At 37.2% G+C, this 12,280-nt stretch overlaps 6 protein-coding genes across 10 annotated transcripts in view; 5 read left to right on the forward strand and 1 right to left on the reverse strand.

The window, feature by feature from the left end:
• Positions 1–12: 12 nt before the first annotated feature.
• LOC108053766 lies at positions 13–569 on the forward strand. The gene is made up of 3 exons (XM_017136479.2): positions 13–127; positions 182–254; positions 322–569. The coding sequence occupies exons 1-3, from the start codon at positions 57–59 to the stop codon at positions 511–513; spliced, it is 336 nt and encodes a 111-aa protein (XP_016991968.2). The 5' UTR covers positions 13–56; the 3' UTR covers positions 514–569.
• A 240-nt stretch (positions 570–809) lies between these two features.
• On the forward strand, positions 810–1,462 carry LOC108053764. Its single transcript, XM_017136477.2, has 3 exons — positions 810–930; positions 999–1,068; positions 1,122–1,462. Exons 1-3 carry the CDS (start codon positions 878–880, stop codon positions 1,347–1,349), a joined length of 351 nt encoding a protein of 116 aa, XP_016991966.1. The 5' UTR covers positions 810–877; the 3' UTR covers positions 1,350–1,462.
• On the forward strand, positions 1,431–1,713 carry LOC108053765 (immune-induced peptide 18). Its single transcript, XM_017136478.2, has one exon. It carries the CDS (start codon positions 1,461–1,463, stop codon positions 1,662–1,664), a length of 204 nt encoding a protein of 67 aa, XP_016991967.2. The 5' UTR covers positions 1,431–1,460; the 3' UTR covers positions 1,665–1,713.
• Positions 1,714–1,930: 217 nt separating this feature from the next.
• LOC108053772 lies at positions 1,931–3,134 on the forward strand. Of its 3 annotated transcripts, XM_017136493.2 has the most exons (5): positions 1,931–2,074; positions 2,125–2,220; positions 2,601–2,676; positions 2,737–2,959; positions 3,021–3,134. In XM_017136493.2, the coding sequence occupies exons 1-4, from the start codon at positions 1,992–1,994 to the stop codon at positions 2,944–2,946; spliced, it is 465 nt and encodes a 154-aa protein (XP_016991982.1). In that variant the 5' UTR covers positions 1,931–1,991; the 3' UTR covers positions 2,947–2,959; positions 3,021–3,134. The 3 variants fall into 3 exon arrangements, with proteins under 3 accessions (XP_016991982.1, XP_016991984.1, XP_016991985.1); XM_017136495.2 differs by lacking the exon at positions 3,021–3,134 and having other exon boundaries at positions 2,137–2,220; positions 2,737–2,958; XM_017136496.2 differs by lacking the exons at positions 2,601–2,676; positions 3,021–3,134 and having other exon boundaries at positions 2,737–2,835.
• On the forward strand, positions 2,882–3,558 carry LOC108053773. 2 transcript variants are annotated; one of them, XM_017136497.2, is made up of 4 exons: positions 2,882–2,959; positions 3,021–3,176; positions 3,230–3,293; positions 3,352–3,558. In XM_017136497.2, exons 2-4 carry the CDS (start codon positions 3,106–3,108, stop codon positions 3,475–3,477), a joined length of 261 nt encoding a protein of 86 aa, XP_016991986.1. In that variant the 5' UTR covers positions 2,882–2,959; positions 3,021–3,105; the 3' UTR covers positions 3,478–3,558. The 2 variants fall into 2 exon arrangements, with proteins under 2 accessions (XP_016991986.1, XP_044317788.1); XM_044461853.1 differs by lacking the exon at positions 2,882–2,959 and having other exon boundaries at positions 2,978–3,176.
• A 3-nt stretch (positions 3,559–3,561) lies between these two features.
• Positions 3,562–12,280, reverse strand: part of LOC108053771 — a 52,899-nt gene continuing 44,180 nt past the window's right edge. For both annotated transcript variants that reach the window (XM_044461849.1, XM_044461850.1), the window contains exons 2-5: positions 6,210–6,315; positions 5,878–6,138; positions 5,424–5,670; positions 3,562–5,362 (exon numbers count right to left, since the gene is read on the reverse strand). In XM_044461849.1, coding sequence (XP_044317784.1) covers positions 4,540–5,362; positions 5,424–5,670; positions 5,878–6,138; positions 6,210–6,315 — 1,437 coding nt within the window. In that variant the 3' untranslated portion in view covers positions 3,562–4,539. The remainder of the gene's footprint in view (positions 5,363–5,423; positions 5,671–5,877; positions 6,139–6,209; positions 6,316–12,280) is intronic.

Consider the following 12,280-nt stretch of genomic DNA (forward strand, 5'->3'; position numbering starts at 1 on the left):
TTGTCAATAAAATGGCAACACATTTTTATTTTTAAAGTTTTCGTACAGTTTGAAATATGTTCCGGGGGGCATATAAGGTTTTCGCTTTTATAAAGCCAAGTAATGTCTGGTTGAAGAACAATTTAATGTAGGTCCTTCGCCTGTTTTAATTAACAATCTTAACAATCCATTTGTACTCCAGCAAAAAGCGGTTCTTCAGCGATCTCTTCGACAAAGGTGGCAGAAACAGAGGCGGAATCGAACCGTACCATGTCGTATGTATCTCAGAGTACCTATTTTATTTTTTTTATCTAAGCCTAATTAATAATTATATATCCTAAGAAATTGCTACAAGTCAATAAGGGAAAAGAGGCAAGAATCATTGAACTAACCGCACAAATCGAGGTTATTCAAATGCAAATTAAAGCCCTTGAGAAAACCAAGTCGTCGGAGGCACAAGCTGCGAAGGAAGAACTTATGGTAGTCCTTAAAGATCTTAAAGATGCCCTCCGGAAATTGAGAATGAATAATTAATGAAGATTTTCTTAAATTATTAAAAAATGTACGACGATATCGTTTTTCACAATTTATAATTAGAGTTTTATTTATTATTTAAAATATTCTTTTAAGTTTTATTTATTACTGAAAATATTATACATACTTCTACATGAACTTGACATCTGCAATGCATACGCCACCTGTTGGAGAACTAGAATTCATAGCATACTTTTCGGCTTTAACACGAGTAGTATTCGTTTGTCAATATAATTAAAATTGATTGGGGCCTTTCCCTTTCTCTTCCCCCCTCATCTGTATTTCATAACATTAAACTTTGAAAATTCTATCAAATTTTTAGCAACAATCAAAATTAACCGGTTTAATTTTCATCCACTCGAACATGAATACAATAATCCGTTCTATTTTGAGCCACTTCAGAAGTTGCACCATTAGGTAAGTATAATCCAATGAACTGAAATATATTACATAAATTACCATGATATTTCTTAAATATTATATAGGAGCTATCTGGTGGTCTTGCCTGATAACAGACGTATAGAAAAACAGCTTATGCTGGAGGAACTACGAACGGTATGTTAGAGATAAGTGATCAATCTGAATTAAACTATATGTTGTATCACTAGGAACGTGGAGTTTTGGACCTGCGATCCCACGAGCTCTCAGTGCGGCAGAAAAGCATTGAGGGCAACCTAACCGATCTAACGCGTTGCATAAGGGGCATGGAGTTTGATTTGAAGGTGAATTCCGATCTGGAGAGGAAGGGGAAGACGCAGGCACGTGCAGGCAGTGAGCCGCTCGATGCCCAGCAAGGCGATAAGAAATCACCCAAAGTCGGTGATTTCAGCGAATAGCGAAATCCCCTCGGGTGCTTCCCAGCGGATCCCATGGGGCACAATAGGAAGAGTATATAAACACGAATTCCGCCATAGATTGCCATTCAGAAAGATTTGAGATTACCAACCATGAAGCTGTTTGCACTGTGCTGCCTCCTGATTTTGGGCCTTCTGGGTTGCCTGCCCGCTCCCTCCGCCGGATTGCCATCCCGTCACTCTGGACCAGGAAACGGAGCTCCTGGTAATCCCTTCAGGAATCCACCCCCAAGACAGCCAAAACCGTTCTACTACGACTCACCTGTCGGTTCCCGGCCCAAAACCATGTACGCTTAAGCGATAACATTGTGGTGTAACAATAAAGTACTTGAATTTGCTAAACGAATCGAAGATTTTTCTTTACTTATTTATGGGAGGGAGAAATAATTTAAATAATTATAATATATTTATGGCTTTTGAAAAAATACGACTCCAAAAAGAATATTTCTTTCCTAACCAAATTTGAACCTATAAATAAGGTGACCCGCCATTTGTTCAGCCCCAAAATAATTAGCTTTTTAACATAACTGGCTTTCAATAAGTTGCCAAAATTGTACTTTGGAAGCAATCATTAATATGTGTTTCTGCCACCCATTTTAAATAGCATTCTAAATTTAAGAAATCATGTTCGGTACGGTGAGATTTCTAAGCTTAAGAAAATTCAACAGAATACTACAATTGCGGGTGTTAAGTCAACAAAGTGTTAAGTAAGTTGTTTGAATCATATTGATAGTAACCATCTTTATATAGATATCAGTTTGCCATCTAGAAAATCATGCAACAGTTCACCCAAGAAGAATGGCATAAGTTTTAAAGGCTTATCAAAGAATATTTTGTACGGACAAGCTTTACAGTAAGTTCAAAAAAATTTTAACTTTTTAAGGCTTAATAAAAACTAATACCTACATGAACCAGTGATTAAATACAGTTTAACTTCAATGTTAAGCAAGTCAGACCTCTGTTTCATTAGATAAAAATTATTTTTCTTAATACATTTTTGTGACATTGAATATGGAAATACAATTGTAGCTTTGTTTCTTCCTAAAATATTCTCCGAGATATAATAATTTTTAGCGATAGAAAAATTGATCGGAAAATAGACTTAGCTTTATTGTTTTTGAGCTTCGAAATCGAAATATAGAATATTTTATTTTTGTTACAGCTTCAAGCGTATATAAACTTCGGCTTGCCGAATTTCATTGTTTAAATAATATTATAAAACTCGTTTGTAAGGTTCAACCGGCGACACTTTTCTGACAAATTTACAGAAAAAGGCAGAGGCGACGAACTTAACTATTTTCTTAAACTTGTGAGTATCTAAAAATATCGAAATCGGTCGTTAATATTTAAAAACACAATTATCCTATAGGGCAATGAGCAATTCATAAAGCTCAGAAAGAACAGGATTCAAGAAATTACTAATAGTATTGAAGCCTTGGAAAATGAGGTCAAAAAACTTGAAAAACAAACTAGCCGCAGAGCAATGAAGTTAAAAGAGAATCTTTTGAAGGAAATAAACGATCTAAAGGAAATGTTAGAGAGATTCAAAGACACTCTCGAGAAGGAGAACAAGGAATGAGGAATATTCAAAAGTAGGCTTTATAATCAAAATCAAAATATAGGAACACAGTTTGCCATTAACATTTCCTTAAGTCGTAAAAAAATTTAAAATTTGGTTTATTAAATTCTAAATTAATTGGATATCCAGATAGTACCATACCGTGAGGGCGAATAAAAAATGCTTAAGGTAGTGCAGAAGTTAATTCAACTCTTACAGCCCAGGATGAGCCAATTTGCTCAAAGCAATAAGTAAGTTATATCTAAAACTATATTTATTGTAAATAATGCATTTCTATATTTAGGAATTTATCCAAACATTTGTTTGAAAAAGCAAGGGCGCAGGAGAATATTCATTTCTTAAAACTGGTTTGTGATCCATGCATACTTAACATAAATATTTTATTAACTTCCCATATTTAACCAGCAAAGAGAGCAGCTAAAGTCCCTGAGAGAAAAAATTCTCAGTCAGAAGAACGAAGTCACGACGAAGATCATCAAAGTGGATAAACTGATACAATCTTTGGAAAAGACCAAGAAAGAAATTAATTGAAATCGCATAAAATCTATCGTGCAGTTCAGGTCCACTTTTTAAACATAAAGGATTTTTAATAAAGTGTGGCAGAAACCAAAACAATTTTTTTTTTTTTTTGTATTTTATTTAAAATAATTTGTATCTTTCATTTACACGCTTTACAAAGAAGTCTTCTACGACAACTGAAGCCCAGTCCGAGGCCTTTCTCAAGACCCTTTTTATAGTGGGAGCTTGCTTATACGTACGGTACATATATCATATATGGTAACAATTTGTTTTGCAGCGCAAATGGAAAATAAGATATTAAAAAGAACTTTCATTTAATATGGCATTCAAACAAACATATATAGGGGGTCATATATATATCAACATAGTCTATACAAAGATAAAAATAAATACAAGTACAAGTAAAAATTAAAATCAGAGACGACTGCCAATTGTAATGTTTCATTTACATATATGGAGTTCTTCTCTTAGGACTATGAAAAATAATCATTTGTGCATTTCATATTTGTTTAAATCGTTAGTGGTGGTAGCAGAACGTAAACTGAAGTCAAGAAACGTAAGTACAATACATTTGTGGTAGTTGAGCAACTTGGAGAGAGTGGTTCCCATACGAACTAAAACTAGAAACTAACTAAACTTGACTTGACTTGGTCAAGTGCTGGTTAGGCCAGAAGAGAGTGTATCTGTGTGTGTTTGATAGCTGAGTGTGTGCATCTTGTGTGTGTGCTTGTGAGGTAGGCGATTCATCATAAGATTATGGCATACTTCCGAGCGCCTCCTGGTCCTCGCTTGCGGTTCTTGGGTTCTGTGTGTCGGGGGGACTCGCTTCTAGCTTTCAAATACTGATCAACAATGCCAGGAATGTCTCTCTGTTTGTGTGTGTGAGTGTCTGTGTGGATGTGTAGCTGTGGATCCTGCTTTCAACTTATGACTAACTCTAAGGCTAACTCTAGCCGATCTCCCGGCCACGCCCTCTGCCTGCGAACGTGACCACCGAGGCGGGTTTTAATTCTATAAACTAATGTAACATGAAACGGCGATGGGCTGTTGTTGCTCCTTCTGCTGCACTGCCTCCTAACTGGGCAGCCGCTTGCTGGCCAGCTCCTGCAGCTTCTGTAGCGCCAGCGTCTTGTTGATCTCCACCAGATCGCGACTGTGCTTGGCCGCCTGCAACTGCACCTCCAGGATCTTCATGCGCATCATGTGCTCCTTGCTCTGCATCTCCATGAACATGCGCAGCTCAAAGTTGTTGTTGCTGCTGCTGTTAACATTTGGGCTGGCTGCTGTCCTTGCGTTGGCTACTCCATTGCTGCTGCCGCTGGACCGCTCCAAGGCCTGAGAATCCGACGCAACAGGCACTGAGTTGGCCAATGCCGATGGCTGGTCCTCGCTGCCCAATGCACTGCCACTGCTGGTGCGCTGCCTCTTGGCCATGGACTTCATTCCCTCATCATCGTCCTCGTTGTTGTTATTGTTGTTGTTGCTGTGCTGGTGGTGCAAGGCAACTTGGGCCTGCTGGTGCATGGCAGCCGCTGCCGCCGCTGCTGCATTGGGAAATTGGCCAGATCGCAGGGCATTCAGGGCCTCCAGCGTGGCGGATATGTTGTTCATGTTGAAGTTGGCCTGATAGCCGGTCAAGTCGGCTGCTCCCGGCAGAAAGGCAGCACCCGTATCTAAGGCAGCTGTTGCGGAAACTGTGGCAGGACTTTCGGCCTCATGGATTCCATTGCGAATGATGTGATTGGGCGACACACTCAGACGCTCGCCACCGCCATGGATGTCGCTCTGGTTGAGATGCGTGTTGTTAAAGGTATTGTTAAAGGTATCGTTGAAGGTCTCGTTGATCTCCTCCTCCTTGATGTCCACATCGCATAGTTCCTGCGGCGGTGTGCGACTGCTGCTTAAAAAAGAGTTTTTGTTATAGATATCTCTAAACATCCGTTCAACCATCAACTTACTCATCCATATCGTGCTCTTCGGTATTGAATTTGTAGTCTTCGCGATATTCAAATCCCTCCTCCAAAGCCAGGGGAATCTTAGAGTAGTCTATGCCATCCAGGGCTTCCGATTTGCAGGCCTTCTTTGCCTCCTGCATGAAATCCCACACTTCGAAGGTGAAAGGCGAAGGCTTCTTGCGATCAGCCACCTCGGCTCCAAACCTGGCCAAACGATTGTTGTAGTCCAGAATTTCATTTCGAGTGCAGGCTGAAAAATACGATTATATATTAAAATCATTTACGTTTTAAAAAATCCAGAAGTAATTAAATTATAATAGTTATGGGAAGATTTAAGTTAATTATGAAACGTTTTTAGATAAGTTTAGTTTCGTTTCTATTGTTTACTTAATGTTTATTTATTTTTGAATTTATTATGATGAATTAATGACTTTTATATTATAATATTAAGATATACCTTTCATGCGTCGCCACTGTTCCTTGAGGCGATTGCAGGTGCGATCGGTGCCGAATTGATTGGAGAACTTCTGGTGAATGATCTTCCAGGCCTTGTTCTTCACAGCAGTTAGACCGGCATCCAATCTTTTGTTCTCGATGATACGCATGTCCTTGCGGCACAGATCGAGCAGATATTTCTTCTCCTGGTGGTTCCAGTTCTGGGTGCGTTCTCTTTTCTTGTACATGTTCATGGATGGACTGTTCATGTACTGTGTCATTTCTGTGAAAATTTCGATAGATCGAGTTTAGAATGACTTGATCACGAGAGAGACAGCGATTTGTTAAACTTACCCGTCTTTATGTCGACGCCCTCCAGCAAACCGTGATTGGAATTTTGCCAGTTGGCGGCGATCTTCATGAAAGCCTCCAGATCGTTGGCCGTATACTGTTTGTTGACCTGCAAAAGAAGCAACGAGTGGTAAGAAATCAGAAATCAAAAATCAGTAATGAGAAATCAGAATCAAGACTCGTTTGCCCATTGATTAGTCCTCAAATTACCGGCATTTATAAATTATAAACCCAATATCGGCCGTCAGTACTTGGACATGCAAGACTTGTGCCAAATTCCCCACTATACGAAAGTGCTTTGGGACGCACTCGAAAATCCATTGAACCTGATGATGAATTCGGGCAAAATCGAAAACAATCGAAACAAAATGAAGTTTTTTTTGTTGGTATTTAACAGAGTGCTACTTGGGGCACATCAATTAAATATTTGTTTTCGGACAGAAGAGTCAGTGAAAACAAAAGGATTCTGATTCTGAGCCGAGTCTGGAATTGTTTCAGCTCCTTTTACGTTCTCTTTTATTTCTTCTGTGGAATTATTCTACCCTGGATGATATCTGACTTTGACATGACTGCCGCTGATATTGCCGAGCAGCTATAGATGCAGTCACATTAATTGATTTTCAATTAGCCGACAGGCGGACAGATGAACTGAATGGAGAAAGGAGGGGAGGTGTGAGCGATATCGGGGATATAATGCTTCCAAGCCATAACGAAATGGGCTAAAAAGAATATGAATACGAACAATCGAATGAATTGAACACCCGCAAGACGGGAAAAAAAACCATCAAATAATGGCATGAAACGCGTTTTAATTTATAAGCTAACAAAACTCACACAAAAAAGGCAGCTGCCGACATTTTGTTTGGTTCGAAAACGTATCTGTGTGTTTGCCTAACATCTGAGTATTTGTGCGGCTGAGTGGGGTGATCAAGAGTCATACTGACAGCCAATTATATCTAATCAAGTATATTCAAATGTACACTATAAGTATATTTGAATATGCATTTATTCAACCAGTTCTGGTTAGTTTAGAACATTAACTTGAGTTGATTTCTGGTGAAATCAAGAAAAACTCCCGCATTATTAATCTGCCAACCCGAAAATGTTTTCCAAATTGTGATGGCCCTAAAATTATCAAATGACGAATAATGTAAATTTAGAGTGCCTGTAAACACAAGACAATCCCCAAATGGTTTATTTCCCCCCACTCAAGCAGCTCAACTGTACTTGTTAAATATCGTCTCCCTAAAAACTCTTTCATTGATCGCCTGCTCCCCATCTACACAATCGTCAATCTTAAGTACGTTTTATTGTGCTTTATTTTATTTCAATTTTGTTCAGTCGTTCGCTTGATTCGCCTTCTTTACCCTCCTTACCATCAAACACCCACAAGTCTTGGCTGTAGAAACTGCGCCATGTGTTCAATATTTATGCCGTATCTGATTTACAATTTATATATGTGTACATTATACATACGTATCTAGATATGTACGTTCGTATTTATCGCATACTCAAAGATTGAAAGGAGACTTAGTCATTGGAGAATAAACGCGGCGCGTGCGCTTATTATTATTATTATTACTATTTGTACTCTTCCTATATATAAATACATATTTATTAGCAAACAATTAATTATTACTGTTGACTATTATGGTAATGTTTAAATTTTAGTCATGAACTGCGGGGTGGTTGGACCTTTTATTTTGGGAATGTACAGAGAAACAAAAAAAGGTTTACTATTTATTATTTGTTAACCGATATTGCGATGACTAATGTTTCGATTTATCCAAATAGTTTTAAAAGGAAATAAAAACATTATATTTGTTTAAAGGAATTTGACTAAATAGAATTTGTCATTATAAATGACGGTGAAATATTTATGAAGACAAATTCTATTTAGTGACTGTTTTCCAAATGTTTTCATTTATAATGAATCAATATTTATGAAGACAAATTTTATTTAGTGACTGTATGTCAAATTCATTTAAACAAATTTAATGCTTTTATTTCCTTTTAAAACTATTTGGATAAATGAATCATATTCCGGTCCAATATTTATGAAGACAAATTCTATTTAGTGACTGTATGTAAAATTCATTTAAACTTCATATTCAATGAAACTTTTAATTTTACCATTACATTTCAAATTTATAAGGAGTCTCATTTTTCGGCAGTGCATACGAAGAATGCCAGAATCATTTAAATTCGACTCGAGTGCCGATTGTTCGTAAGGGTGGGGCTCAGCCAAGTTAGTCAAAGATGAAGTTGGAAGATGCAAACTGTGAAATTCTGTATCCAAAATAACTCTGAAATGTCGCAATTTAAAATCATCACTTGTCTTGCCTTGTGTTTAAAAAAAGGATCTCTCAATAAATATGCTGATCCATTGACGTATGTGGCCAATTTTGGTTGGGAAAGTGACGACTCTAAGACCTTACGTAAATCAAAAATTTATAATTGTTTTCCTGCCACTTCACTTTTGGCACTGACAGCTCGCACATTCATAAAAAATAATCACTCCAATCAATTGTGACTTCAAAAAACTAAGCATTGAAATTAAATAAGCGAACTGGTTTAGGTTTTAGACGACTGTGAGCGTGTGTATATGACTGTTTGTTATCTATTTTTATTTTTGTGGGCTGTTAATATAAAAACGAAAAATAATTACTGAATCTACATGCTCTACTCGAACTTAACAATTGTGAGCCTACACACGGACCGGAGCAACAAAAGTCAACCTTGTACCCTAAAATAAAGTAAGGCATTGTTGCCCACTACTAAAGACGGAGACTTATAGACCAGACCAGTCCAGTCCAGACCAGACCATGCCCGATATAAGTACGTATTCCGAAACGAAATCCAATGCCCCGGCAGGCGTCTGTGTGGGTAATTACCACAAATTAACGAACGTATTCTGCGGCATGCCTTAGTAGATGAACTATTTTTGTCATCAAGTTAAAGCAGCGTTATAGTTCAAAGTAACTGGGAATGGGTAATAAGTGGAGCACATACTATTATTGTTATTACTACGCTGGAATACAGCTACGGTCAGACCCTGTCTAAATCTAAATCTGAACCTGGAATCATTAAACTTTCAAGCACTTGAGATGATTTTACAAATTTCTTCTTGAGAACGACGGCTGCCGTGCTGTTGGTATAGCATAAATTTATGTATTATAATAATTATACATAGAAAAGTAAAAACGAAATGTCATCGAACGTTCAAGTGGCCGAAAAGAGCTCCCCATCCTGCCAGTTTTTTTTCTCTTTTTTTTTGGGTCTTTCGACTCGAGTGGAAGGCATTCATTGATTTAAATGTGTGTTGCGATGCTTAAATCAGGGAAAAATAAGAAAAAATCAAAGAGAAGAATTTGTTGTGCCCTGTTTATTGTTCTAACGATGGTCGGAGTAGTTCGAGACCTAAGTGGCCCCCCTCCATCACCCCTCTATGCTGTTCTCACAACTTGAACCATTTTCTCGTAATTCTCAAGAGGGGCTGTTAAAAAAATTTCGTTGTTAAAATCACGTTGGTTAAATGTCAATATTTTTAGTAGAAAATTTACTATTTAATTTGATTCTGGGGAATGCCAGAGTTTTTAAGGGAAAAATATTGTTTTTGATTCAAATAAACAAGCTCTGGAAGTTGCCTAAATATTTTCCTATGAAAACTGTATGTGATTGCAGAAAACAGACCTACATCAGTTGATTAAGTTAACAAATAAAAAATAAAGATGTGCTATCGCATTATCAGGATACATTAGCAGAGTAATATTTGAAGAATTAGTACTATGCTATACTATAACAAGAAAGGAAAGCTAACTTCGGGCGGAGCCGAAGTTGATATACCCTTGCAGAATACTCTGTAAATTATATTCTCCAAAATTATTCATATTATGCATTCTTAATACTCATAAAAAATCCGAACTTCCTAACTTTAACAACAACAAAGTTATGGCATTTCCAATCGTTCAGTTATATGGCAGCTATAGGATATAGTCGGCCGATCCTTATGAAATTTGATAGGTCGGATTGATTGGCCAAAAATAAAATCCATAGAAAATCCCAACTTCCTAACTTTACAAACACCAAAGTTATGGCATTTCCGATCAATCAGTTATATGGCAGCTATAGGATATAGTCGGCCGATCCTTATGAAATTTGGTAGGTCGGATTGATTGGCCAAAAATAAAATCCATAGAAAATCCCAACTTCCTAACTTAACAAACACCAAAGTTATGGCATTTCCGATCATTCAGTTATATGGCAGCTATAGGATATAGTCGGCCGATCCTTATGAAATTTGGTGGGTCGGATTGATTGGCCAAATATAAAACCCATAGAAAATCCCAACTTTCTAACTTTACAAACACCAAAGTTATGGCATTTCCGATCAATCAGTTATATGGCAGCTATAGGATATAGTCGGCCGATCCTTATGAAATTTGGTAGGTTGGATTGATTGGCCAAATATAAAACCCATAGAAAATCCCAACTTCCTAACTTTACAAACACGAAAGTTATGGCATTTCCGATCAATCAGTTATATGGCAGCTATAGGATATAGTCGGCCGATCCCGGCCGTTCCGACTTATATACTGCGTGCAAAGGAAAGAAGGGTGTGTGCAAAGTTTCAATCCGATAGCTTTAAAACTGAGAGACTAGTTTGCGTAGAAACAGACAGACGGACAGACGGACAGACGGACAGACGGACATGGCTATATCAACTCAGGAGGTGATCCTGATCAAGAATATATATACTTTATAGGGTCGGAGATGTCTCCTTCACTGCGTTGCACACTTTTGACCAAAATTATAATACCCTCTGCAAGGGTATAAAAAAAGTGGCAAGGGTTCTAAAATATTATTTATAAACTATGGATACAATATAATACAAATGCATAATGTTTAAGAACCATTGTTGTCATTGATTAGAAAAATATCATTGCCTTTTAGCTAAAACCAATCAGCAGCCTTTAACTAAAACACCAAATACACATATTTTCTTGGCGTATTTTATGGTATTTATCTTAAAGTGTGTATATTATTTATTTGCCAAGAATCAGTAGTTTGTGTGGCGGCAAAGTTTCTCCGTTAACTGCTGCTCAGCTGGCGCAGCTGACGGAAATTGACTCATGGCTCAGTTCAGTTCAGTTCAGTTGAGTTCGGATCGGCTGAGGGCGAATTATGCTCCAGGTGTGCATGACACGGGTGCCGAAACAACAAATTTATTAGAAATTTGCTGCACACAAAAATTACACACACTCGCTTACAGACTTTGGCACATTTATGCAAACAAATAAACTAATTTCATGACGCACACGCGCGCCTGCGCAGTTGTCAGCAAAATAGCTGTGCGAGTGTTTGTGTGCTACTTACAATTGTAACTAGTTAAAAAAAAAATAACTATAAGATTTTTCTTTGTCAAACGTGGCTTTGTCTACTGCGGGCCTGGCCTACACCCAAAAATAAACTGAGAGTGAGAGAGAGCTGCACAGGAAATTATTTCCTGCACTTTTATATGTTACATCATATTACCATAAAAAATGTATTTAAAAAAACTTAAATTACAAATTAAAAAACATTTCAAAAAAAATTAATAACTGCATTTTTTGATTAAAAATTATTTTAATATTTTAGGGGATTTTCTTTTTTTTTAAATATGAATACAAAATACTTTAGTTTTAATATATATTTTTTTAAATTATGAATACCAAATACTTCTTTGATGGAATAAGTTACTTTTATGCAAACAAGATATATTTCTTATTCAAACACATACATTAAAAATTGTAATAAAAATATTTATTCATTTTTTCTCTGTGTAAAGATATAGAGTGGGAAAAAGACAGTGAAAAAAGTAATAGAAAATAGCTTTGGCTCGAGCGGGTTCAGTGACTTCCACTCCTCGTCTGCGACGACGACAAATTGCGTTTGGTGCTGTGACAATTGCCAGGCATCGAATCCACCTTTTGCGCATGCGTAGGTCTAGACTTACTAAATTATTATTGTTCGGTTTCATTAGTCAGCCCGAAAAAAACGAAAACCAAAAGCCGAAAACTGAAAACCCAAACCCG

This window comes from Drosophila rhopaloa, unplaced genomic scaffold, assembly GCF_018152115.1.
Source record: "Drosophila rhopaloa isolate 14029-0021.01 unplaced genomic scaffold, ASM1815211v1 contig_115, whole genome shotgun sequence".
In the NCBI taxonomy this organism is placed as follows: domain Eukaryota; kingdom Metazoa; phylum Arthropoda; class Insecta; order Diptera; family Drosophilidae; genus Drosophila; species Drosophila rhopaloa.

Bases quoted from the DNA above. Each gene is read 5' to 3' on its own strand.
- LOC108053773 (XM_017136497.2), top strand. From the start codon at position 3,106: ATGCTTAAGGTAGTGCAGAAGTTAATTCAACTCTTACAGCCCAGGATG. The intron at 3,177-3,229 runs GTAAGTTATATC...TTCTATATTTAG, and splicing joins CAATTTGCTCAAAGCAATAA to GAATTTATCCAAACATTTGT. The intron at 3,294-3,351 runs GTTTGTGATCCA...ATATTTAACCAG, and splicing joins ATATTCATTTCTTAAAACTG to CAAAGAGAGCAGCTAAAGTC.
- LOC108053764 (XM_017136477.2), top strand. From the start codon at position 878: ATGAATACAATAATCCGTTCTATTTTGAGCCACTTCAGAAGTTGCACC. The intron at 931-998 runs GTAAGTATAATC...AATATTATATAG, and splicing joins TTCAGAAGTTGCACCATTAG to GAGCTATCTGGTGGTCTTGC. The intron at 1,069-1,121 runs GTATGTTAGAGA...TTGTATCACTAG, and splicing joins TGCTGGAGGAACTACGAACG to GAACGTGGAGTTTTGGACCT.
- LOC108053772 (XM_017136493.2), top strand. From the start codon at position 1,992: ATGTTCGGTACGGTGAGATTTCTAAGCTTAAGAAAATTCAACAGAATA. The intron at 2,221-2,600 runs GTAAGTTCAAAA...CTCGTTTGTAAG, and splicing joins TTGTACGGACAAGCTTTACA to GTTCAACCGGCGACACTTTT. The intron at 2,677-2,736 runs GTGAGTATCTAA...ATTATCCTATAG, and splicing joins TTAACTATTTTCTTAAACTT to GGCAATGAGCAATTCATAAA.
- LOC108053766 (XM_017136479.2), top strand. From the start codon at position 57: ATGTTCCGGGGGGCATATAAGGTTTTCGCTTTTATAAAGCCAAGTAAT. The intron at 128-181 runs GTAGGTCCTTCG...TTTGTACTCCAG, and splicing joins TGGTTGAAGAACAATTTAAT to CAAAAAGCGGTTCTTCAGCG. The intron at 255-321 runs GTATGTATCTCA...ATATATCCTAAG, and splicing joins GAATCGAACCGTACCATGTC to AAATTGCTACAAGTCAATAA.
- LOC108053765 (XM_017136478.2), top strand. From the start codon at position 1,461: ATGAAGCTGTTTGCACTGTGCTGCCTCCTGATTTTGGGCCTTCTGGGT.